The sequence below is a fragment of the Topomyia yanbarensis genome, chromosome 3 (genome assembly GCF_030247195.1).
Source record: "Topomyia yanbarensis strain Yona2022 chromosome 3, ASM3024719v1, whole genome shotgun sequence".
In the NCBI taxonomy this organism is placed as follows: Eukaryota; Metazoa; Arthropoda; class Insecta; order Diptera; family Culicidae; genus Topomyia; species Topomyia yanbarensis.
In genome coordinates this window covers 160,635,536-160,663,433 of record NC_080672.1, presented here as the reverse complement: position 1 = coordinate 160,663,433, position 27,898 = coordinate 160,635,536, and the positions used below count along the sequence as shown (strand labels likewise).

Sequence of the window (27,898 nt, the reverse complement as noted above, 5' to 3'; positions counted from 1 at the left end):
CGGGCACGGCTAACTAGTGATTGGTTAGTTGGAGCGAAAAAGGCCTAGCGCAAAAAAGGGAGTGAATGGTCTGTTCATGCCGAGGCAGGTTTGGCGCAGCGAATGGCAACCGCGTAAGGGGCAAACCCAGCCACCCCGAAGCAAGACAGAAGAGTGAGTGTATAGGCGTATAAGTGGACTGTCTCATGCCAAGACGGGAGGGTCGTAGCGTAGTATGTTGGGACTTAGCTATCGATACCTCATGGCGTGGCAGAGGAGTGAAAGGGTGAGCATCCAAGTCAATCTCACACGGCATGTTAAGGGTGAGCACAAAAGTCAGCCTCAGATGGTATGGTAGAGGCTAGCACAAAAGTCAGCCTAGCAAGGAATGAAAAAGGTGAGCACACAAGTCAGCCTCGCATGGTATGTCAGAAGTGGGGCCTAAGAAAAATGTCCCACATGGGATGCCAGGGGGAGTGACAAAGGTACAATAGAGTGGCACGATTGAGAGTGAATCAGGTGATAGGGTGAGCACCCAAGTCAGCCTCACATGGTATGGGTGGGGCGAGCACAAAAGTAAGCCTAGCAAGGAATGAGTAAGGTGAGCACACAAGTCAGCCTCGCAAGGAACGAAAAAGGTGAGCACAAAAGTCAGCCTCATGTGGGAGTGTTTGAGAGTGAATCAAAGTGCGATTGAGAGAGCACCCAAGTAAACCTCATACAGGACGTATGAACGCGTGAGTGAGAGTGAATGAGTACATTTAGTACAGTGGGGGGATAGAAGTAATACCGAGAGGTAGTTCCTGGGAGGAATGATAGCGGAGCCCAATGGAGTTTAGTCAGTATTAATGGCTGGTCACCATTCGAGCCCGACACGCCCCCAGTGCACCCCGTGTGGTAGATTGGACCCTACCAATAGCACGTGTACTGGGCTAGGACGTAAAGGTCTTCTCCATTGTAAAAAAAAAACGCCAAAATACAGAGCGACCGTGATATAATCGAAACATTACTGTACTAAATCTTTGTTGTCTTAAAATATTATTGAAACCAGATAGAACCAATTAATTTACACGGCTATCTTTTCCATGCAATCGGCTTATTATAAATGCTGTAAATTGAGCATTTTCTAGTACTGCTAGAGAAGCAAGTTCGCGTTAAGACGACTTCCTGGTACTGTTCTGTATTTAAGGAGCATTTTCATATTCTAGTTGTAGGTTAAACCTTTAAATTGTGATTTAAAATGCTATACAGACTGCGTTCAGTCAGCCAGCTGGCTCAAGGAATAATAGTAATAAGACAAAGTACTGTTGCATGTTACCTCACATGGGTAGGTAACATAGTTAAATTGTTATCTTGCGTATATTTTAGAGGGTAAAAAAACATGTTTCAAACAGTAACTTTTGCTGTTGTGTACTCCATCTGTACGCAAGAGATACAAATGATATACTCTTACCATTTAAGTGGAGTAAATCATAACCTTCCAGATTATTTTCTATTAAAAATCTCGAAATACAGAAGATTACACTGTCGCGCTAAAGAAACCGAAAATAATGTGAGGTAACATACTCACACAATGCAGACAATGTCTCAAGTCGTCGAGCTGAGTCGATTGGCATATAAGACTCGGGGCCTCGGAGAAATCTTAAAAGTTTGAGCGAATTCTATACATTTCTTTTATATAAATGTGAAAAATTTTCATAGATTTATGATCATATGAACGAAAAATTCGTATATTTTACGAAAGTTTTCGGTACGAAACCTATTCGTAGCAAACATAAGAATAAATTCTCTCAGTGTCAATATCATTCCAAATTCATTAAATGTATTACATATATTCAGCATGGTCTTTACATTATGTTCCCTGTAAATTAACATTTTCATTATATAAGCGACGGAAAATAAAAGTTGTAAGTAGGTACTATTATCGTTGAAATGAGAACGCGAACCATTTAAATCCGGTAATACTATTTTACATTGCTAGGACCTAACTTGAAAAACGCCTTTTTGAAACACTAATCAATTTTAATTAACATTCCATGATTGCTGCAATGAAATATCCAGGTTCAGTTTCTGTAACATAATAAACAGCTGCGTATTTTTGTTTCAGGTTTAGGTTTAGTATACCTTACGGCTAGTCTGTAGTCTATATCAAACATAATCTATAAGTATAACGCAGTAAAGTACCCACATAGTGTCAAAACACTTTTCTGTGTGAAAAGAAACTATCAATATATTTATAGGAAATTATAGGAAATTATCGAACCGTTACTCGCTAGATACAACTTGTTTTTTTTTCTTTTACAATTGTTATATTTTGAGAAAACGGTTTTCATTCAAAAATCTTCTAGAACGGTGAAAAAATTTATTGATCATATTTGGCAAAAAATCGACAATTTTTGACCACCCTACAATTTCCGCACTGAAAAGTTGTTCTGAAGGGGGAAAATACTCTGTATAGGGTAATGAGCCCATTTCCGTCGTGTTCTTTTATCACCCTATTCATTTGAAGCCGTTGCAACGGTTAGAGCAGTATCGGTCATCTTTGTTCAATGCATTGGGTAAAATGGTATGGCGACAATTGGGGCACTCGAAGCAAGTTTTCGTTAGGTTTAAACACGAGCATTTCACTGTATTTAGGGCATTTGTGTAATTATATTGGATCTTAACTACGAATCAAAGTTCTTGATGCTGATTTATACGCATTCCATCGATTGTAGGTCGAGTAAATTATGAAATAGTGTGGCACCGTCTTCATATGGTGAAAATAGGCACTTTACCCTATAAGGATAAACTTGGCGGTGGCCCAGTTTGTGTATTCAGCAAAAGAATTAGATAGGAACTTTCGTGGCAGACGTTCGCTAACTTGCGTGTCTGATAGTAATAAGGAGGCCGTTGGCTTACGTAAATGCAAAGAAAGATAAAAGGCGCCGGTTTCGATGTATTCGTTTATATGTTCATACTCGGTGGACTGCCTTAGTTTGACTAGGTTTAAAAATAGAATTATATAGATTTATTATTACTTCAAATGTAACACGGTAATGATTTGAATGCTCCGGTTTCGTTTCAACACACATTTTAATCCGTAAAACTTTTGTACCATACTAGCAACACTTTTGTAGGGGAACAAAAATGTAATCTAAGGGTCTGCTTGAGTTTCTTGTTACACCCAGTTTTTGTAATAGAAAATCGAGTGTGGATTAATTTACTGTCTACAAAATTGAGTTGTGAAAACATGTGTAAAAATCAAATTTTTATTTCATTGCAGTCATAACAAGCACAAGCTGCCACACCTACGTTATATAAGACTTCAGTATAACAAAGCGATTTTCAAAGTAAATTAGCATAGCGACCTTGCTACAACCGGTGAAGTATCACGTATTGACTCCAGTCGTTTCCCGAGACGCTTTGCACCGAAATTCAATTATGTTTCCCATTATCCCCCCGACAAAACAATCAAGCGAAGTGATCGCATTAAATCGGCTGGAAATTTACGAGCTGGTTCGGTTCTATTGACGCTTCGAACTCCGAGAGTGTGGGTGGTTGCTGATTTACAATCATCATCCGATGAAGAATTTCCATCTCAAGCGAAAGCTCCAAGTAGCATTAATCCATTCAATGTTCGTGGGGTTGAAGGCAAACCCATAAAACAAGTTCCCATCAGAGAGCACATACATATTTTGTATGTGCTCTCTGATGGGTTCACCATAAGTCCAGTAGCTTCCGATGTCCTTTCGAATCAGGCAAACATTTCCGTTGCTCCTTCAGGGCAAGTGTATTGTCCGTATTGCTAACATACATCTGCGTCGGTCTACGAATAAAAAATGTCACGACTATAGAGAAACGTAATTCAGATGAAGAAAAATGTTCCTTTTTTGACGATGTGAGATATGGATGTAATGGATGTGCTGTTACGCAAACAACTTTCCAGGCGATATTTTTGTACTTTATCACGGTATCGTGCAGTGAAATTTTTCGAACAGCCGTTTAAAATATTTATTCTCTAGGACAATTTTTTCTCAATAATAACAAATGTTAATAACAGTGTTTCAAATAAACCACACATTTCACTCCAAGGAGCCTGTTTCCAAAGGAGCGGTGGTGAGTAAAAAAATTAAAGCAATCCCAGTAGGTTTTGACTCTTACGTTTTCACTCCTGGTTTTGGATCCTACTGTTCACTCCGGTTTGTGATTCTAGCTCTGTCTGAATTTAATATTAAAATTTGTAAAAACAGTTCTTCAAGATTTGTACGTTTAATTTCTGAATATTATCCCACTAGCACGTATGTATTGAAGCAAGTTCTCTGTTTTCAATTTAATTTTCCAAAAGTTCAAATGCATAGTGGAAGGCTGCAAAACAGGTTTACTATTTTTATTTATTACTGTAATAGCGAGGTTTATCGAAAAAGAAGGTTTCGCCACGAACTGTATCAAGGTTCTGTTTTGCTTTTCTGCTTGGTATAATGTAAATTAAAAATCTAAATTGAGCTAAACATCGGGCTTCTAAACTGTATGCTGCAATTATAATCTATAGTAACCTGTTTTCACTCCTTGGCGGTTTTCACTCCTCAGGAGCCAAAAAAAACTATGATTGATGAAATCATGGATTTTGATGATTTGTCAAACTATGGTTTTTCAACGAATGCTGATTGGAGTGATTTTTGAAACACTGGTTAATAATAATTGGATTGAAAATTATAATTTAATAATAGTTAGAAAACAAAATATGTTATGTATTACAAGTGTGCCATTTATATTACAAACATGTAAAAAACACATTTTTTTACAAAAAACATGAGCAACACATTGCGACTCACTACTAAAAAGATGAAAAAAATCAATTTTGACGCATCGACGGATCATCCTGCGGATTGTAAATGTCCAAAACTATTGATTTTTAATAGCCAAGAACTTCTCTTTCAATATAAAACTCATTTCCAAAAAGCTGAAAAAAAATTCATTTTGACACATCGACGGATCCCCCTGCGGATTGTAAATGTCCAAAACTATTGATTTTCAACGGCCAACAACTTCCCCTTCAACGATACTAGCTAATATTTTGCTTGCAGTCCTTTTCTATAGCAAGCGAAAAAAGAACTGCTGCATATTCCAATCTTGCGAATATAAGCCATGAATGTCGTACATTACCTTAATTTTGAACCGCTGCTATGAAATTTGTTTGCAACGGTTCCAACGCAACGGATGATGAAAGTATGACAGTACATGCACAACAGCCGTAGTCATGCTTGCACCGGGGCTGTCGTGTCTGTTTTTCCCGAACTTTTGCATAAAAATGTCATTTGAAATAAATTCCAGCCCTGGAACTGTACTAAACAGCAGTTAGCATAAATTACGTAAACAAGTACACTCTACGGAGTGTATAACCAAAAATTTTGGCTATACACTCCGTAGAGTGTATTTGTTTACGTAACTTATGCTCAATGCTGTTTAGGACCGTTCACGTTTAGTTATAACTTTTGTTCATTTTCGCGTTTGTGGACAGTTATTTTTGTGCAGATAGGTGTAGTAAATTTTGTTATGTAATTGTAAATATGTAGCATAGGGTTTAGGTAGATCACCGCTCTCTTCTTGCTAAATTATGTGTGCTGCTGCTCATAGATGACAGCTATGCGATGAGGCGGTTTGTGTTTGTTTTCGATTGAGGTGGAAGGCGGCCATCGAGAAAAAAAACGAAAAGTGACGGACCACGACCTAGAGCAGACGTCCAGAAAGAAAGAAAGGCGAAGCAGTTAGGACAACAGATGCACCCGAGGTAGTTTTCTGCGGTATCTACCTGGACCATTCACGGACAGTGAGTGGTCCCGGCGATTATTCGCTCTGTTGCTAGGGCGGTTTAAATAAAAGAGCCTTGCTCACCTCCCTGGCTAATGGAATAGGACCGCTGCGATAGCAGCCAACGGTACTAGTAGGAGTACACGGCCGTCGGAGTCCCGGCCGTCGGAGTCCCGGCCTGTCGGATAAACCTTCGCCCTCCGTCATCGTCAGAAGCAGCTGATCAATTCCACCGGCAGAGTGCAGCACAGAGCAAAGAGGAGAACAAAAGTCGGTAAATTGTAAATTATTTTGTTTGTTTACCTTTTGTTTATGTGCGAAAATCCGAAATTCACCTAGGCCGCCCTGACCAAAGGATCTGTCGGGCAAATAAGAACACGAGTAGTGAGCAAACCGCTACTTACACATTACATAGATATCATAGGAATATAGCACCCCTCTTCACTTGAGCACGAAAATTTTATTTATTATTTAAAAACTACGTTAATTGTTAATGCCAGAAAATACTGGGAATTACACTTGGCCCACATATGGAATATTTTCAACCTTTCAGTTCGGAAAACTTTTAACCTTTCAGTTCGGAAAACTGTAGCCGGTTGGATCACATCAGTCCCACTGCGTAATCTTTGTTCGTAATCTTTTTTGAAATTTCTTCGTGCAATTCGAATATAACTTGAGTTTTACAACATGTTGGTAGCCACGGAATCATAGTACCATGAAAAACAATCAGACTGGCACAGAGATTACAGCGATTCCCACGTACTGGCCTGCTCCGATATAAAAACTAGCGTATTACATCCATGGCAGTGCATTTTCTATCGAAGGATTTTCTACTTGACTTTGTTGTGCTTGATCCTGTGAACTAAAAAACGGGTGGAGGTGGTAGACAGTAGAAAATAATCCCAATTGATTTAATTTTGCTTCAGCAGTATGAAGCGTTATCATAAGTATTAGATCTATACCGTTCAACCTTGCCAGGAAGCGAGGTTTATATCGTTACTGATGGTGAGAAAGTTTTACTAAACTGAAACGGTTTACCGAATTACGTGAAGAGAATGTCAAAAGCGGCTATTTCTCGTTTAGCTCTTCGCGAATCGTACGGATCCACACAGATACCGACGTGGAACTACTAATCGTATTACATAGCACTTTTGCTGTGTTATTCTGCTGGTTGGGAAAGCTTATTCTATGTAAGCAAAAATAAAACGCGAAAGCTTTTGAAATTGAAAGCTTTGTAATTGATGTTCGAAGATTGTGCAAATCTGGTTTGAAAAAAAATGTTTGCTATGAAAATGTTTAATATCATTACATTTGAAATAACAAGCCCGAAGTGCAGTCACGACACTCCGGTTATGGCACAGATATTACCCACCCATCTATTTCCGGTAAATGCAAATTTAAATTATAACTCTTATTTGAAAACTTGTGTTGTCCTGAAAAGTATAGGGATAACTATTCCGACACGTTCTTCTTAAAACCCATTGGATGTCTTTTAGCATGAGTCACTCGTACTTTCCGACTGATGAACACCGGGGTAATTTCACATACTGATTTAACACTTTCGAGCAGAAGTGCAGAAAACTGGGTATGTTTCGTTGACATTTTGTCGCTGTTGTGCTATCTTATGACAAGCGCCATTCCGCACATTTCGAGAAAAACGATTTTTAAAGTTTGAGATTGAATAACTTGCAACTTATAAATGATATAAACAATCCAAGGAATACAATTGATGCTTCTATCTATTCTGCATTAAACTCTCAAATATTACGAAAATCGATTGACTATGTTGCGAGTTTTTACTATGAATGTAAACAAAAGTCGCACTCACACGTGTTTTGATAACAAAATTTGTATGACGTGTCATAATCGCGCATGGAAAATTTTCCCTAGAAAAAATCATCAATTTTTAACTTTTATTCATATCTTTGCGTTCATATGGTCTATAAATAATCGGTGAAATGCATTTTGAAGGAAATAAGGTAATCTAGAAAAAATGTCGGTTTTGGTTACAGTGTTGCCAAATATCCTTTATTTCCAGTTTAAAACTAAAACTGTGTTTTTCTCACAACTCGTGTAATTTTCTTTTGAAAATGTTTATGCCAATGTGTTTCTCAGACATTTTCACACATAAAAACATCTAAGACTTCAATATAACTTGAGCAAATCCCTAGATACAGTGATTTGAAGAAAAAAACAATTTCTCATCATGTTTCCCGCTATATCTAAGTAACCAAGTAGAATTTCAAAATTCTGAAAACGCCACTTTGTATAGATTTTTGAAACAAGTAATGTGGCATATCTAATTCAATTTACCCCAAAATGGCGTTTGTCATAATATAGCACAACAGCGACGATTTATGATCGAAAGTGCAGTGAAACCAGTGAACGGTAATTGATAGCGGCAAATTTCACAGGTTGGTGATTTCTGGTTGGTATCCAGCTCCTGTTCTGCTGCTGCTATCGACAACGGATAAAAGAATGATGAAAAATTCGAACAGGTCATGTTTTATAGACGTTACAGGGTTTAACATCGCAAAAAGGCGGGGCTAACAATGAAATGAAATGCTAGCATGCGCGTGTTAAATAGTACCGGCAAATTATGGCACAGATGATAATTGATTGCTGAAATTTTTTTATTGATGAACTTAAATCAGCAAGCTCTTTGAGATTCGTGACGTCATCTCTTTACATACAATAATCTCATTAACCACTCGCATTTAGTGCCCACCAATCAGTACTATCATAAGCGCCTCTGCTGCTGGAAAATTATTCTTTCGACGACTGCCTGATACAGGTTGTTTCCGTGCAACAAAACCGAGAAGGACGCCAGTTCATTTAATTCAAACCAATCTTTTTTCTCAAACCAGCCAGATATGTCGGGTGATCCAGTTCACTCATCGCATTATCACTGGATTTCCATTCTAGCTGATGGTCCTGAAAATGGACTTTTCATTTACCGGTTGTGAACGCAAAGTGAAGAATAACTGTTCTCATAAGAAACGAGATAGGGAGATCAGAATATCTTGAAAGTGCTATTCATCACTCAGTCGCTTGGGATGCCTACTGGTGTAGCTACACTCTATGCTCGAAAAATGATGCCTTGATTGCCGCTTGATTTCAGGTAACGAATTGCCTACGAAAGTGCAATTTCACGGATTTTATTCTCTGCACAGACTCCTGCAAATCATTTCATTGTAAAGCATGCCTAGAAAAGGAGATGAAACGATTTTTTGGAATATGTTCAATCTTTTCGAAGAAGTTGAGCCGCTGTTGCAAAATATTTATAAAATGTTGAATGGATTTTATATAGGAAGCCTATTAGGTCCAATGGCAGGATGACAATTGGAGCCCTCGATTCGTGCTTTCGTTCCGTATTTCACAATTTTCAGGCAATTTTTATTATCAGAAACGATTTATTGATACCAGTTTATAAGCATTGTATCGATTAAAGGCTGGAACAGTCCGGCGTCGTCGCTAGGGCCAACATTGGGTCATTACCCTAGTATACGTGGAGGAATATGTTAGCTTTTCGCTTGAACTTTCGCGTGTTTCATAAAACCCGTCTTGTTACGTAAATCTCAAACATTTAAGGTGCTGCCAGATTCTGAATTGATCGTGCTTTCACTTTTAGTACTAAAAAAATTACATTTATTATTGAGTGCGTCATCACCGGCAGCATTTATGCTGCCACAAAAGGGGGTAGACTTAAAAACTTCGCCAACAGAGCACAGAATGCAACGACTGAGAGTAGAAGGAAAGCTTTTTAATGGAGACGATTTTCCGTGACTGGATAAATGCAAGCAAACAAGTTTTGATTCAGGGTGGTCACAAAAGAAACAATGTAAAACTTCGAGTTTATCACACTTTTCATCCCTTGATTCACATTCTGTAGACTGCAGCACCACTTAACCCTGGAGCAATACAACAGCGCGTGCTTTGATTTTCCGTTATTATTTTGTTTTGATGACATTTATCATTGCTAAACTGCCCATAATTGCATATCTGACCCGTTTTCTATGGGATTTCCTATCATTATGGGACTGATTTGCGATCATGGGCAGTAAACCACTGTGTATTACTCGGAAAACACATATAGTTATTTTTGTATGCAGCCAAACCTCAAGTGTAACAATAAAATCTGGACCTGCTTGTTAAAAGCATGTAAACAGAACGCGCGATTTGGGAATTTTGAATTTGGGAATTTTAACAAAACAACATTGTTCACGCCGAAGTGAACATCGCACCAGAAAAATGATTTTGACCGCCAAAATCGGCACTTGCAGATAGTGTGCGAAATCAAATATTTTCTCCCCCGACGCACAGATGAAATTATTCTCCAGCCTCAATCACCTAAGGCAAATCCTGCGCTACGACCATCGTTGCCCAGCTGACTGCTGATGTTAGCCACTGGAGAAGACAACAATAAGTTTTCACTGTACGGCGATTTCTACGCAAATTCGTCGCCGTAGCAGCACCGAGAGCAGATGATCGCACACGGCTGGGTCATCTTCCCCTTCAGCCGTCTCATGTCCTGTGGGAGCAGCAGGGCAGTACGATAGTACAAAGTTTATCGCCGAATAACACAGTCCAGCACAACTGACTGTGCGTCGCGCTCGCCGTGCATACGTCGCACGACCGTATCCCCACAAACCGGGACTTAGAATATTAGAAGCAGTGAAATTTGAATGTAACATATGTAAATAAATGTTATGTTATAAGCGACTTTCTGGTGTTGTGTGGACTGGGAAGGTCCGAAAAAGGCGGAAAAGAACGCCCTTCTGCTGGCCTGTGCGGGGCCAGCCAAGTTTATTTCGTTTCGGGTGCTGTTCGTCCGCCCTGTGTTTCACTGCTTTTCTCGGGCTTGAGTATCGGCCAGATCCCGGCGTAAACATGGTCCTTCGAGCCGGATAGACCCTCAAGTCCGCCGGATGGCGCTCCATTTACCGCAAACGCGCGCAACGATCGCGCTTTTGTTTTCGCGAGCGCCATCGTCATCGACCCGGTCTGTGGGAGAAAATGCAATGGAGACTGCACCCATTTTCCAATACTGCGAAGACGCGGATCGAGATAACTTTCGCTGCTGATTTGGAGAATCGGCGGCCAGCTGGAGAGCTATGCAACAAATCTGCTAGCTGTAGGACGCGTTTTCCATCGCATCATCGACGGAAATGGGTGAGTGCAGTTCCATTCAAGTGCGTTTTTTTTTTTATAATGGAGAAGACCTTTATGTCCTAGCCCAGTACACGTGCTATTGGTAGGGCCCAATCTACCGCACGGGGTGCACTGGGGGCGTGTCGGACTCGAATGGTGACCAGCCATTAATACCGACTAAACTCCATTGGGCTCCGCCATCATTCCTCCCAGGAACTACCTCTCGGTATTACTTCTATCCCCCCACTGTACTAAATGTACTCATTCACTCTCACTCACGCGTTCATACATCCTGTATGAGGCTTACTTGGGTGCTCTCTCAATCGCACTTTGATTCACTCTCAAACACTCCCACATGAGGCTGACTTTTGTGCTCACCTTTTACGTTCCATGCGTGGCTGACTTGTGTGCTCACCTTACTCATTCCTTGCTAGGCTTACTTTTGTGCTCGCCCCACCCATACCATGTGAGGCTGACTTGGGTGCTCACCCTATCACCTGATTCACTCTCAATCGTGCCACTCTATTGTACCTTTGTCACTCCCTCTGGCATCCCATGTGGGACATTTTTCTTAGGCCCCACTTCTGACATACCATGCGAGGCTGACTTTTGTGCTCACCTTTTTCATTCCTTGCTAGGATGACTTTTGTGCTAGCCTCTACCAACCTGTGAGGCTGACTTTTATGCTCACCCTTAACATGCAGTGTGAGACTGACTTGGATGCTCACCCTTTCACTCCTCTGCCACGCCATGAGGCATCGATAGCTTAGTTCCAACATACTACGCTACGACCCTCCCGTCTTGGCATGAGGCAGTCCACTTATACGCCTATACACTCACTCTTCTGTCTTGCTTTGGGGTGGCTGGGTTTACCCCTTACGCGGTTGCCATTCGCTGTGCCAAACCTGCCTCGGCATGAACAGACCATTCACTCTCTTATTTTGCGCTTGGCCTTTTCGCTCCAGCTAACCAATCACTAGTTAGCCGTGCCCGTCGTCTGTTGCTCGGTTCGCCAGATTACCTGTAGCCTACTGGCAATCTGGATGGTAGCAGCCGAGACTGCGTTCCACTTCTCCACCGATTGACACATCCTCTGAATAAGGGTATCAGGGGTTGTGTCCCAGCCACAGACGTCAAGCATTGCTCTTCTTTCGATGACATACGAACAGTATGTGTTCGGCAGTTTCATCTACACCTGGGCAGTCCGGGCAGACTGGGACCTCCGCGTTCCCGAACCTGTGGAGGTACTGACGGAAACAGCCATGGCCTGACAGGAATTGTGTCAGGTGGAAGTGAACTTCCCCATGGGGTCTTCCCACCCAGCTCGATATGCTAGGTATCAGCCGGTGAGTCCACCTACCTTTCGAGGAGTTGTCCCACTCATGCTGCCATCTGGCGACCGAGGTCACCCTGGTGCGCTCGCGGGCTCCCCTATTTCCACGTAGCTCAAAGCACTCCTCATCTTCCCGAATGACCAGCCCGACTGGCATCATGCTCGCTATCACGCAGGATGCATCGTGTGATACCGTGCGGTAGGCAGATATCACTCTGAGGCACATCACGCGGTAGGTGCTCTCCAGTTTCTGTAGGTAACTGGTTACCCTCAGTGCTCTTGACCATGACGGGCCGCCGTACCTGAGGATAGATACGGCAACGCCTGCCAGTAACCTACGTCTACTGGCGCACACCTTTGAGCTGTTGGACATCATTCTCGATAGAGCCGCAACAGCCGACGCTCTCTTGCATGTATAGTCGACATGGCTGCCGAAGGTCAGCTTGTCGTCTATAATGACTCCGAGAGACTTCAGACTTCGCTGTGAAGTGATCGCGACTTCTCCCACATGGATAACTGCATGTTGTGTCGACTTGCGGTTGTTGACGATAACTACCTCCGTCTTATGATGAGCGAGCTCCAGGCCTCTCGCGCTCATCCATTCCTCCACCGTGCTAATCGCGTGCTCTGCGGTTAGTTCTACCTCAGGAATTGACTCCCCGTAGACCTCCAAGGTTACGTCGTCGGCAAAGCCGACGATCTTGACCCCAGGAGGGAACTTCAGTCTCAGAACCCCGTCATACATGAGGTTCCATAGCACCGGGCCTAGGATCGAGCCCTGCGGGACTCCGGCGGTAATCGGAACCCTTTTCTGACCGGCATCGGTCTCGTATAGCAGTACGCGGTTTTGGAAGTAACTTTCCAGGATCCGGTACAGACCCACCGGTAGGCTAAGCCGGTGTAACGAGAGCGCGATGGCATCCCAGCTTGCGCTGTTGAATGCGTTCTTCACGTCAAGTGTCACTAACGCACAGTATCGAATACCTCGCCTTTTTCGTTGGATCGCTATCTCGGCAGTATTTATCACTGAGTTGAGAGCGTCCACTGTGGACTTACCCTTCCGAAAGCCAAACTGGTTGCTTGACAGACCGTCCGTACCTTCCGCGTACGGGGTGAGCCTGTTGAGGATGATCCTCTCAAGCAGTTTGCCAGTCGTGTCTATCAGACAGATTGGTCTGTACGCCGATGGGTCGCCTGGCGGCTTCCCGGGCTTCGGCAACAGCACCAGTTTCTGCCTTTTCCATCTATCGGGGAAACGGCACTCGTCAAGGCATCTCTGCATAGCTAGCCTGAACATGTTCGGGTTCGCTATGATCGCTGCCTTGAGAGCGTTGTTTGGAACTCCATCCGGCCCTGGAGCTTTGTTCATTGCTAGGGATTTAGCCACTGCGAGTAGTTCTTCATTCGTCACTGGAGCCACCATTTCGACCGTGCCCGCACTGTCTCGTAGTGCAGGTGGCCAGGGGCTTGTGGCTCGAGACGGGAAGAGTACTTCGATAATCGTTGCCAACCGGTCCGGAGACCGTTCTGGGGGTGAGGAGCCCCCTTTGGTCTTGGCCATCACAAGCCGGTAGGCGTCACCCCACGGATTCGCGTTGGCACTCTCACACAGGTTGTCGAAACACGCTCTCTTGCTGCTCTTAATAGCCTTGTTAAGGGCCAATTTCGCAGCTCGAAACACGGCGGTTCTCTCTTGCATCCTCGGTGCGAGCTCTTTGCATCCTACGTCTAGCTCTGAGACAGGCTGACCGTAGAGCTGCAATCTCGGCACTCCACCAGTATACCGGGCATCTACCGTTTCTTGGCAGTGTTTTTCTCGGCATAGTGGCGTCGCACGCGCGTGATAGAACAGCTACCAGCGCATCCCCGCTTAGACTATCGGTGTTGGCCTCCAGTCCCAGGGCCGCGGTGAAAGCTTCGCTGTCGAAGTGATTGGACTTCCACCCGCGTACCTGACAGGGATCTCCCGCCCTCGGATGCTGCACACCATAGTTGATCTTAAAGCGGATTGCTAAATGATCGCTATGGGTGTAGCCTTCGTCTACCCTCCATTCCATGCCTGGAGCCAGACTCGGGCTGGCAATGGTCAAATCAATCCACGCCTCCACTCCGTTTCTACGGAATGTACTAGCGGAGCCATCATTAGCTAGCACAGTATCGAGTTTCGCAAGCGCTTCCATTAGCGCTTGACCCCTGCTATTTGTACAGCGGCTGCCCCACTCCACTGCCCAAGCGTTAAAGTCTCCCGCTATTACTACCGGTTTCCGGCCCACGAGGTCCGACGTGAGCCTGTCGATCATCTGGTAGAACTGTTCTATTGGCCACCTTGGTGGGGCGTAGCAGCTGCAATAGAACACACCATTGATCCTGGCAATCGCCACACCCTCGGCGGAGGGGTGTACTACCTCTTGAACCGGGAACCGTCCCGTTGTACAGATTGCCACCATTCCAGACCCGTCCGACACCCAATTGCCGTTGCCGGCAGGGATGCTGTACGGGTCTGATAAGAGGGCGACATCTGTCCTCGACTCCGAGACCGACTGCCACAGCAGCTGTTGGGCTGCTGCACAATGGTTAAGATTTAGCTGTGTGACTCTCACGGCTTCTTCTTATTTAACTCGCCGAAGGGACACGAAGGTCCGCCCATAGCATGTTTATGGGCTTGCTTCTTAGCGGTGCAGATAAGGCACTTATATGCCTTAGTGCACCCTCGCTCTTTATGTCCCTCCTCGCCGCAGCGACGACATAGCTTGCTCCTATCTATGCCTTTGCATTCGTATGCTTTGTGGCCGGATTCAAGGCACCGATAGCACCTATCCACTGAAGGCGGCTGGGGTATACTAATAGGGCATACCGACCAGCCGATCTTCAGCTTCCCTTTCTCGGTTATCTTTTTGGCATCCGCCTTCAGTAGCCTGAGGTAGGCTACTTGGGTGCCAGAGGGTCCATCTCTCAGTCGCACAGAGGCCCGCTCGATTGTGACGTCGCAGTGCTCCTTGACGGCTGCGATGACGTCTTCTGCGGTCGTGAACTCGTCCAAGTGCTTGCACTGGAGAGTTGTTTCCGCACCTAGCGACCTGATTTGGGCGCCCTCACCAAGGACCTCTTGGGCCAAGGCCTTGTATACTGCACTTGATTGTGCGCCTCGCTTCAGCACCAGGAGCATCTCTCCCGTGTTGGTGCATCTTACGCTACGCACATCCTACCCAAGGGCCGAGCTTGCGGCTTTCGGCCGCCTTCATCGATTTAAGGACATCGGCGTATTTGTCCTTGTCGGTTTTTAACCACAAGGCTTCGCCTCTGTCCTTGGCCTTCCTCGCAGGCCGCGGTACCTCCGGTTTCGGTGCCGGCTTTTTCTTGGAGACCAGCGTCCAGGGGTTTGAGCCCCCCTGCCCCGGTCGTGCCGGGTTGCTGGTACCATCGCTCTCCACAGCGAGGTCACTCTCGCCCTCGCTTACCTCACTCAGGCGGCGTTTGACCTTGACGGTTGCACGCCGAGTGGTGTCGGTTTTGGAACCCTCGCCTGGCGACTTCCTAGGGCGCTTCGCATTCGATGCCGTCTTGCGATTGCCCTTTCCTTTTCCCTTCGAGGGGAACTCGGTCGCCGCTCCGATCGACGTGGCTGCTCCGTAGAAGGTAAATGCCACTGTCTGTGAACCTCTATCGACCTTCTCTCTTTCCTCCCTATTGGAGGCCACTGTCTGGGTTTCTCTGTCGGGCCTCTCCCGACATTCCACCCTCTCAACATAGGCCTGCTGTTCCTGTCTTGCGACACGAACAGCTTTCCGGAGGTCCAGGAGGCTCAACTTCAACTCCTTGGCTATATTCTGCTTTGCGCTAGCGAAGTCGATTATAGAATCGAGTTGCTTCGCTACTTTGCGCATCGCAGCTATTGGCCCCTCCGATGCATTGGTAGGGTTATTACCTACCGCTGCTGGGGGGTCACTGGTGCTTTCGGATGCAGCACTCATCGCTCCACTACTCTCCCCACGGGGGGAGACCTCGCCAAACCACCTCTAGCGAAGGGGTTTGGCACCTCCGACTGTTTGTTATTTTTATTTTTGTTCTCCATGTAAGTACCCACGAGTCGCGCGAGAATAAATGTCCGCCACGCCAGAGCTCCGCATTAACGTGGTAAGGGACGCTTACTGTGGGGGTTGCCCAGGTACCCCACAGGCTCCGTTAACGATCGAGCATCTTTTTCACCCCCTCGATCACTCATCCCTCGGCACGGGTCGCTTCACGCCTTGGAATTGGGGTTATGCCCTACCTTGCTTTACGTGGTGATCTCGGCCCAGATCATCACAACCATCCTCCTTTACCAGGGCTTTGGACCTGTAGCTCTGGTTCTCAATAGTTCCATGTACGTATGTTATTACAGACATGCTACTATTGAGATCCGTCATTCGCTAGCGGAGTTCCATTCAAGTGTGTGAATAGATCGGTGCGTCTGGTAGTCTTTTTTCTTGCCGTTGAAGAACAAACCCAATTCGCGAATGTTACACACCGACCGCGCTGTAACAGTAGGTCCAAGCAGGACCGATTCGTGGCCACAACACGTCCCGCTTTCGCTGCGATTCTTCGGGACGAGCACCGTTGTGAGCCATTTACGTCTTCACATATTAGTGAGCACCCTACGACGAAGACTACCAGCCCGATTCACACTCGAAACCAGCCATATTGTGGCATCAGATGCACAAACCAACGAACCCACGTCATCGATTCGCGGCAACCGACGGCCGCTTCATCTAGTGCAGCACAGAACGCCGTTCATCGTATGCATCGCCATCCGATGATCAATCGCACCGGCACGAACACATATTCTGCCTAAATAAGCCTGCACTGGATTTGCTCTACCTGCATTAAGAGCTGTTTCGTACCCCGTACGCGCACACTAGGCACGTTAGGGATCCCTGGTGGCCAAAATGCGCACAACGTCAACCCGCATACACGCACGATTCGTACTTCCTGGAAACAATTGACTTCACTTTTCCCGTCAAAGACGACCGAAGGACGATTCTCACACACACACAACTACACACGGATGTCGAGTCACTTTCCGACCTGGGAAGCAATCAAGTGCTTCATATTTTACCGTTGGTGTTTTCTGGTCCCACCAAAGGGCGATTTGGTGGATTTATGATCGCGTATTCGCCAGAAATCATGCAACCAGAAAGTGACATTCGCCAAATTTACCACGTCATCCGTCAGCTCACCCCATCCTGGATCAACTTTCCGTGGGATTCTGTTCCTCAACGCACTCCTTGTGGTTGGACCGGAGGAATCCATCTTTTTGCGTGTAATCCGTCCACGGATGTACGGATTGCACCACAAAGTTGATCACATCGCATCACTACACGCAGTAAGATACGACGAAGCGGTTTTGTCACCACCATCAACGAAGCCATAGCAGCAAACACACCCGCCGGACGAGATCCCGGCCCTCACTCAGGGTATAGAGTCGCCAGACGAGATCCTGGCCCAAGCTCGGGGGAATCGAGCAGTTCCTGAAGCATCTGTCAAGAGCACAAGCCTCGCCGGGCGGGTTCTCGGAACCCCCCCGGCTGTGACTTGACAATAGTTAAGTACAATTTTTACGCTCAGCAGCAACGATGTTTGCGTACAGATTTTCTATTCTTTCAGTTTTCATCGTGATCGTTAACCGCACTATGGTCTGTACGCCCATCCATCCGGACAGAATTTCGGACCGTTTTATCATGATCGTAGGTGCACTCATCGCCGTATCAACGAAGCTCTACGATCACCAATCCGACAGAATATCGGGCTACACCGTCTATGAGCATCATCCCGACAAAATATCGGTATGAAATCACTTACCATCACCACGAACGTTTGTGACGTCACGGGATCACCACTCCAGTAGCAGACTGGACCGCACAGTAGTTTTCTGTGATCGCCGTCGACGAGTCACCATCGCCTAGCAACACTATCTCCGGACAGTTTCCGGCCCGTACTACGTCATCGCAAGAAACAGACAATACAACGTCATCACAGCTGCACCGCTAGTCCATACCAACTAGCGGAATCGTCAACGCTACCAACTCTATCGTAGTTCGACCCATCTCACAGGCCTAAGCAACAACTTGTTGAATATCTTTAATAATTCAAGGCGGGGAGAATGTTCACGCCGAAGTGAACATCGCACCAGAAAAATGATTTTGACCGCCAAAATCGGCACTTGCAGATAGTGTGCGAAATCAAATATTTTCTCCCCCGACGCACAGATGAAATTATTCTCCAGCCTCAATCACCTAAGGCAAATCCTGCGCTACGATCATCGTTGCCCAGCTGACTGCTGATGTTAGCCACTGGAGAAGACAACAATAAGTTTTCACTGTACGGCGATTTCTACGCAAATTCGTCGCCGTAGCAGCACCGAGAGCAGATGGTCGCACACGGCTGGGTCATCTTCCCCTTCAGCCGTCTCATCACAGACAAACAGACATAACACTCTGAAATTCACCATCGCTCATGTTGAAAACAATAATTTTATGCATATGTTAGTGTGCAGGAACGCCACACTTTGGGTGGTGGCGTTAGTGTGTATTCATAGAAGTTCGCGCGTAGTAGTCGGGTAAATAGCTGTAAAAATAGGTCTCCGGTGCGAGTTTGTGTTGTCAAAATAGAAAAAGTGTAACAATCAGAAAATCGTTTGCCGGTTTCCACGCGCTTCTTCCATGTAATATATAGTTTTTCAAATGTTCAATAATGCAATAGATTTGTTTTCATTTGTGTACTTTGGACGAACTAATGGAATGATCAATCTCGAAGAAATCCAATAGATAAAAAATAGCCTATTGTGTGCCGATCACTTCCAGTCGATGGCTTGCAATGAATTTCGATGGGAAATTTTGGATTTAGGGCAAAGCCTAGGGAATGGCTAGCATAGGGAATGGTGATAGATGCTGCTGGAAACCTGGATGAGATGGAGGGCCTAGATTAAATTCAGAACGTTCTACAGATAAAGCATGTGAAACTAATATTTTCAAAACCGTGGATGAATACACGATGGCAAGAAGGATTTTTTTGTAAATGCAAAACAAGATTATCGAACTGCAACGGAGTTTAGTTTATTTAGTTTTATTTATTATTTATAATTCTCAATTTAATCATAAATAAAAAGCAATTAACACCATATCATAACATAATTAAATTCCCAAACGTCTTTCCCGTCAGATGTAAGTTTATTTTTTGAGGACCCTACCCTATATCTAGCCTAAAAAACGAAGATTAAGAACTGAAGAAAGACACATACGTTATTGTTCAATCCCTAATTATTCTTTGTTTGACGCTTGCATTCGGCTTATGATACTTTACAAACAGTAATAGTTAAAGCAGATTTTAAATTGCAGATAAATTATAATTGTCACAGTTTAATAAGTACTCGTAACTTGCGAATAGTACAGCCATCTTCCTGATCATTGCAAATATCGCATCGTTGGCAAAATTATGCTCTCTGGCAATTTAAGTCCAGAATTATGCGAGGCGGATAAAAATTACAATAGCTTGGTCTAGTTAGAGATGAGATTTAACAGCACTTGACATGTTGGCTTCAGGCGGGAATGCAACGCGATAATGAAAAATTTAGCGATGGGAACAAGTATATCTGTTTACTTTCCACTTAAATTAAATCTTAGATTCGATGGTATAGCATTGCCGCACCAATCGTAAAATATATTTTTGGAAGTGTAACTTTACGTATAAACAGATTCTCTTTGTGATGATTATGCCTAACATACCGATAGCTTTTAAACAAACAAACTTTCACTATGAAACTTTTACCTGGCAACGACGACCAGCGTCGCTATCTTCGACGAGGTGAGTAAAGAAGTTGAGCAGGAATGACGATAGGTAGCGGTAGTGGCAAGTAAAAAGGATTTTATAAATATGATCGATAGAAATTTTGTCTTTTTGCTCAATGTGTTATGTCTGTTTGTCTGTGGTCTCATGTCCTGTGGGAGCAGCAGGGCAGTACGGCAGTGCAAAGTTTATCGCCGATCAAAAAAGTCCAGCACAACTGACTGTGCGTCGCGCTCGCCGTGCTTACGTTGCACACCGCTTCCCCACAGACCGGGAATTAGAAATAGTTTCGAAGCAGTGAAATTTGAATATAACAATGTTGTAAATAGTGTAAATAAATGTTGTTATGATTACAGTAGGACTTTCTGGTGTTGTGTGGACTGGAAAGGTCCGAAGAAGGCGGAAAAGAACGCCCTTTTGCCGGCCTGTGCGGGGCCAGCCAAGCTTGTTTCTTTCCGGGTGCTGTTACCCAGGGCTTAGGTCGCGGAGCCGATTGTTGGTGTGGCTGTGGTCCAGTCGATTGGGGGTCGATTCTTCTTTATTAGATTTGTTATTTGCTGTTAGCCAAAGTAACGGGTCAGGTGACGGATTGTTGCTCTGTGTTTCGATGGTTGGCGGCGGAGTGCCGCCTGGCGGACATTGGCTGAAAAGATTTGGGGACAGTCGGTTGTTGACTGTTGGATTTAGTCTGGAGGTACTTGCCTGGGTAAAACCCGGGCCCGCGCCGACAGCCGCCGGGGGTGCATCGGGAGAACCCGGAACGTCCCCGGTCAGGGTCGACGCGGGAGGATTGTTTGTTTGGTTTCGACTATTGAATGCTGTTGCTATTGTTGTTTTCTGCTTGCTGGATTGAGTGTTGTTGGGTTTATTCAGAGATGAGGTTCGAGTAGTCAACGTCCGGTGGTGGTTCTTGACATAGCGTGTTGAGTGATGTTGATGAGCTGGAGCGTGACCAGGACATGGCAGAGTCCATGATAGGCGAAGGCAGTGTTATGTCGGGGGTAGTTTTGGGGTTGGGGCTTCTAGATTTGTCAGTGTTGGTCTTCCTAGTGTCTTTCTCTTTCTGGCGGTTGGATCTCCTAAGCTCTGCTTGGTTGGGCAGACCAACGGGGGTTACGGTTACGGGGGCTGGTTCGATGAACTTTCCTTTCTTGGGCTTTGTTCCCGTGGAAGCAGTATCGTCGGAGGGAGTGTTCTCACGGGAGTGCATAGATGGCTTTTGGTGGAGCTCGGTGACGGCATTACGTAGTTTTGCTATTTCTGCAGAGGCTGCTGCCAGCTGTTTTTGTTGTTTGGCGCATTGTTCTTTCAGGTAATTAATTGTCCGATCTTTGCTTTTCTCTTGGGCCATGCTTTCCTTTAGAGTTGCTAACTCCTTTTGTAAATGGGCTATTACTGTGTCCCGTTCGTCATCCTTGGTGTTTCCTTCGGCAATGCTCGCGTAGCTAGGGCCTTGTTGCCGTTTAGTTACAAGAGCTCTAGCCTCAGAGAAAGTCAAGTTTTTGTCGATTCTGATCTTGGTGATCTGTTCCTCCTCTGCAAATTTGGGGCACTTCCTGCTGCGGGTCGAGTGCCCATCTCCGCAGTTGATGCAGAGGCTAGGGTTCTTGCAGGGATTTTCCTTGGATGTCTCGTGTTCTTGGCTGCAGTTCAGACAGGCGACGGAGTTGGGGCAGAAATGGCTGCCGTGCCCGAAATGACCACACTTGAAGCACATCATCGGCAACGGGTAGTACGGGCGGATGCTAGTACGCAGCAGGCCGATGAACACGTTTTCCGGGAGTTTGGAGCCAGAGAAGGACAGAATAACTAGTGGTGTATTGACCGGTTTTCCTTCAAGCATTTTTGTTATCCGTCGAACATTCGTGACCCCTTGAGCCTTGAGCTCTTCCAAGAGTCGAGCTTCTTCAACGTCTTTGGTGTCAGGGTCGTAGATGACGCCCTGTACTAAGTTGAGGGTTGGATGGGAGATAACTTCCACCTTTTGGCCGCCTATGAGCTGGTCCAGTTTTTTAAGGGACAGGAAAGCTTTCTTAGATCTGGTTCTAAGCACATATCTGGATCCCCTTGCCTCCTTCGTTGCACTCACTATATTTCGTGGGTCGATTCCTAGCACTGCCTGTACCGATTTCATAATGAGGAAGGGATCAGCTGGGAGGCGTTGTTCGTCTTTTCCTGGTTCGTTGACGGCACGCAGTAATAGCGTCTGCTGATCAATTACGTCTCCAGAATTCAGGTAACCGGGAAGAGATCGGCTGAGGGGAGGTTCCCCGCCCCAATCGGGGGGAGGGGGGCGTGGCATTTTGCTTGATAGACGAAGGGCTCGTCACGACACTATCGTACTAGTCACTTCACACGCGCAGACCGATTGGACTCTTAAGTTCGCTGCTTCACACGCGTACAAATCTCCGACGGTTGGCAATTTAATGGAGGCGCAAGTTTTTCACAGGGTTTGAAAATTCGACTTGGTGGAGACGCAAGTTTTTTACTTAGTTTGAAAATTGGAATTGGTGGAGGCGCGGTCGCGTTTAACGGTTTGAAATTAAAGTTTTGGTGGAGGCGCGAGTTGTTTACCTACTTATGAGTCTGCGCTCCTGTTACCTGTTACGATTATCGATGTCCAATTTTTTCGCGGAAAATACATAGTATGCTTGGTATATCGCTGGTTTAGGTTGGGGGCGACCCTTTGGCGGCTCCGCTGTCCCTCGGGATAGAGCAGACCCGCCGGAAAGCGAGTTTCGACGCACTTGATTTTCGCACTATAGATCTGGTTAATGGACACTGCACTTGCGTAAACTATTGCCGAGGTAGCGAGATACTACAGCGGTTGGTGCCGGATGGCAGAGGCCGAGATCGAGAGAAAGATCCGGGTGGCGTAGGCCGAGCACTTGTTTTTCGGGCGATCACGGGCCAGAGCGAAAAAAATTAAACTCAACCGATCACACAGAGTGATTGATACTGACTGAGTATCAAAATAGTATTTCAAACAAAAATAAACGTAATAGGGACTAAGTTTGACGGGCCAGATATTCTGAAGTACTACTATAGTTACAAGTGAACGTATTTTAACACTAGCACAAAAATATTAAGAAGAAGCGATGCCACCTTGATTATTTAATTGGCATGTGGCAATCTGCTTCTTGTAAGTACACAGGCTTTGTGAGCATAAAAAAGCGATATTAACCAGAGTGACTGAGGATGGAATATAAAGGACTAAACGAATTTTTCTATGCTACATTCCTCCCTAAGGAGGAAAAATTAGGTAAACACCAATACTGCCTATAATCGCAAGTCAGTCCCGTGTAGATATGGATTCCCATAGAACATGGGACTGACTTGCGATTATGGGCAGAATATTTCTCCCAAAAACAAAACAAAAAAATTGGTAAAACCACTCTTTGTACATGAAGGACACAAATCCTAACTTAGTAATTTTTCACCAACTTGTTCGTGCCCCAATGCCTAGCTGGACATTCAGTTCGTTTGTGGGACCCGTCGTCTTCTAATACAGAGATAAATATGATTTACCTGTCTGACGGAGAGATTGTTCTTGTGGAACTAGAAACATTCCAACACCTACCAGTATTGTTCAATTAAAGCATGTCCGTCATCTCGCAAGGAAGATATTTATTAAAAGGCGAATGATCCGCTTCAAACTTAGGAGACGAATAAGTAGAACGGGAATAAAACCAGCGGATTTAGACCACATAGATGATACGACAGTTTCGTTTCTAACCCGTTTCCCCGTTGCCCTCTGTCTGGACAGTAAACAAAATGATTAGTCTGTCTTATTACAGAAACGCCTTATGTACTTCTACAATACATTTATAAATTTTCCCTTCTTTTTTTCTGTCCCACCAGAACCCACCCCAAGTGAACCAGTTGATCCGGCCGTACTGAAGGAAAAGATTGCCGACGATCTGAAGTCAACAGCCACGATGAAGTGCGGCGGAGACGGACCGGACGGAGTTCCGCTTAAAAAGGATGACCTTCTGGAGCGCTTGGACAATATCGACACCAGTTCGGAAGCGGTGAAAGCACCGGGTGCCGGAGGTAACTCGGACAACGATGTAGACATGGAAAACGACGATTTAATCCAGCGGCTGGAAGCGATGGAAAAAGGCGAAGAAGATGCATCTGTTTCTTCCAAAGGCGACAAGAAGGAAGATGCTGTTACTGAGGTGGCTCACCAGAACGGGTTGGAAAAATGTAACGAAGCAGACTCGTTGCCGGAGGAAGACCAGGCACTGAATGAAGAAGATAAGATGGAGGTTGATGCGGCTGAGAAAAAGGATGATGTCTCTTCGTCAGATTCTGCAGTAGTAGCTACGGCTACAAATGGCGACCCGAACCACGAGCAACAAGATCAGCCATCGAGCTCTGTCAAACGGCGACATTCGGAAGACGAAGAGGCGGTTGAACCGTCGAGCAAAAAGGTTCACGTGGAAGAAGCACCTCCAAGTAACGAGGAATCGGCTGCAGAATGCACGATTTCGGCAGAAACGGTAGACACAAAAGTAGAGGAATCTGTGGTTGAAATGGAGAAAAACACCGAATCGGAGAATGTTGAAGAACCTGTCGCCGGAAAGGAAGAGCAATGTACCGATGAATCAGACAAAAAGTCGATTACCTCTGAACCGGAACCGCCGATTCTTGACGATAATCCTAAAGTAGAGGAACGTGATCCTGTGGAAGAATCTGCCCCTCCACCGGGTCCGGATCCTAGTGATGTTACTACTTCCGAAGCGGACGAAAATCCTGAGAAGGATGCTACTGACGCGGTTAACACTACTTCAACTGAAGTCGTCGACGATAAAGAAGCGAATGACACAGAGGCACCGCCAGCCACAGTGGATTCTTCGACAACGAAAACTGATTCGGAGGAAACAATTGACGAGGAAAAATTGTTGGAGAGTGATTCAAAATCACCTGAGTCAGATGTAGAGCCAACATCAGCAGATGAGACTGTGAAGCCAGCGGCATCGGACGAAGTTTCGGCAGAACAACAAGCAGAGAATGAACTGACGACTAAAGAGGAGGACGAACCTATCGACCAAGATACGGTAACAGAACAAGTCGCTCCAGAAGAGACTATAGCCGCAACGGCTGTCGACGACGTCACTGACAGCAAGAACGATGATGTTGCGGCAGTGGAAGTGGAAAAGCCTGAACAAGAGTAAGGGAAGTAAGATTTTTAACCGTTTATCATTCTATTATATTGTATATTACAGCGAACCCGTCGAAGACAAAATCACTGAAGAAATCCAGGCAGAAGAAAAGTGCACAACTGAGGAAGCACCTGTATCAGAACCGGTAGAAGACGTTCCTAAATCGGTCGTTGCAGAAAACATCGAACAGGAACCATCCAGTGAAGCGCCTCAGGCTGAGGCAGAGTCAAAATCCGATTCGCTTCCAGATACGGAACCCAACACCGAACCATAATCACCGGTAGAAGAACAACCGACCAGTTCTTCTCCGGTACCTGAAGCGAAAAGTGAAGACACAATTACATCTTCCTCGGAGCCGAAAGAATCAGCTCAACCGAACTCAGCAGATCACACTGATACAGCTGAAGAGCCTGCTGAAGTTGACGCGGTCACTAGTTCCGATGAGAAACCTTCGGTGGAACCAGTTGTGTCTGCCGTGGAAGTTGATTCCACGCCGGAAGTTGTTACACCTATTACAACCAAGGAAGCAGAACAATCTGATGAAGCAATGGAGGTGGACAGTGAACCCGCTGCTGAAGAAGCTTCACAGGCGGAAGTCACGGAAGCTCCCTGCGTTGAAAAACAAGCAGCCGATGATGTTGTGGAAGCCCCAGAGACAACTCCAGAACAAGAAGCGGCGCCTGCTACAATTCCTGAACAAGCGGAACCAGCGCAAAACCCAATTGAGAAGGATGAATCTATGGAAGTCGATTCTGCTCCAGTTCCGACACAGAGCAAATCTAACGATGGAGATGTGACGGAAAGTATGAACACTTCCAGTGAAGAAGCAATCGAATCTCTCGACAACGCTGACTCTGCCATCGTAGCCGATAGTCAGAGCGAAGTAACGGCAACGACTTCAGCGCATAACAAAAATCTGGACGCAACCGAAGGACCTGAGAACGAATCCAAAGCGGATGCATCGAAGGTATTGGATGACAGCATCGAAAGTTCATTGCCAACTTCCAGCTCTGACAAAATGGCCGACCGGCTAAAGCAACGCCTGGATCTCATCTCCAATGGAAGCAGCACTCCGAATGCTGCCGTCAGTTCCAGTAATGTCTACAATTCAACGCCGATTCAAAAGCAGTTTGAAATAAGCTCGGAAAATGTAAGCAAAATCACTCGGCACTCGGTGGACAACAGCGAGCGGGAGGAAGAGGAGCATAGTGCCATTGTTGCTGATAATTCGACAGTCGACGAAAAGGATGCCACCGTTGCTTCCACATCCGGTGTGACCGGATCATCCGAGCTGGAGTTGACTGCGACAAGTAAGGAAATTGTTGCAGCGGTCAAGGATGAGAGCAGTTTGAAGACGACAGAATCCTCGGAGGTTGATTCGTGTACCGGTAGGTTTGAATGATGATTTTACTGAACTACAACGTCTAGTTGTAAACATTCTAACAAATACTATTCTATGCTCAAATTTTACAGCTTCTTCCGCTCTTAATACCGCCGATGAGATCAACATGTACGCCAGCAATGCACGGAAATTCAACGGCATTTCCTCCACTTCCGGTTCTGAATTGGACGAAAAATCAGGCGCCCCGTCAACAAGCATTACCACTACAGCAGCCACCACAACGACGGCAGCCAACAAGCTGGATCTCACTACGGCTCTGACGTCCGAGGAAGCTCTGTACGAGGTCAGCGTCTGGTTCGACGGAACCGATCTACAGTTTTTATCCGTCGAAAGACTAGAGCAAAAACTACTGTCGACAGGTGCCGCCGGAACGGCAGTGACAGGTTCTACGCAAGACCTAACCGGTATCGATTCCTCAAAACAGTCCTCTAATGGTAGCGTCGGTAGCCTCGGTCCTTTTTCGCTCCCTCCACCGCGCCCAGCACTCGATTCGGCCATGTCACATTCAAGCACAACCGAAAGCTCCTCAGGAACAAGTCAAATCAAGGCATCCCTGTCCAAAAGTAAGCATACAGTGCGGGGGTACCCTCTTCAGCGAACTTGTTCGGGAGAAACCGGAGAAACAGAGCTAGCCTGTAGAAGCCCGAATAGTTAAAAAACTCTGCCGCTAGGTAGGGCCAGTGAGTATGTTATTTTTGCAGCTTACTGTATTTCATGATTTTTAGAAAGTTTGTGACTTCGACGAAGTTGTTCAGGAAATCAAAATCTTCGAGGATGTGCACAAAATATTGTAGGATGCTGCAATTAGGCGGCGCCAAGTAGCATGTCATTTTTTACCATCTGTCGTATCCCAATTTCCTGATTTTTTAGCAGGTCGGTGTTGTCGGGAGTAGTATGGGTAGTGTGGGAGTCTTCCTTATGTTGATCAGAGATTTATGCCTTGCCAAGAATCGTCTATTTCTTCATTTCCTAATGGGAAGGATTTGGGAAGTGGTAAGATTAGGAGCAAAGAAAATAACGACACAGAACAATTTAAACAGAGCATTCTGCACCCCCGAAGGGATGCTGGACAATCTGCAGGTGCTACAAAATAGCAAGAATTAAGCTTCCAACCCCCGGAGGTATTTAGAATTTTTTATTTAAGTAGTGAGCGGATATATCAACACCCCCGAGGGGATATTGAGATAACAGAACGACAACACCTCTGCAGAGATATTGTCATTAAAATTCGGCTAAAACTATAGCTCTTTACCA

The 27,898-nt window shown here is 45.4% G+C and overlaps 2 protein-coding genes across 2 annotated transcripts in view; one reads left to right on the top strand and one right to left on the bottom strand.

The window, feature by feature from the left end:
- LOC131688961 (pleckstrin homology domain-containing family G member 5) overlaps positions 1-27,898 on the bottom strand; it is a 267,837-nt gene that overhangs the window by 126,297 nt on the left and 113,642 nt on the right. The gene's annotated exons all lie outside the window — the stretch shown is intronic.
- LOC131687343 (fibrous sheath CABYR-binding protein-like) lies at positions 23,941-27,299 on the top strand. Its single transcript, XM_058971422.1, is given in 3 exon segments — positions 23,941-25,250; positions 25,306-26,630; positions 26,716-27,299. Coding segments are annotated over 3 exon segments (3,147 nt in total). The 5' UTR covers positions 23,941-24,012.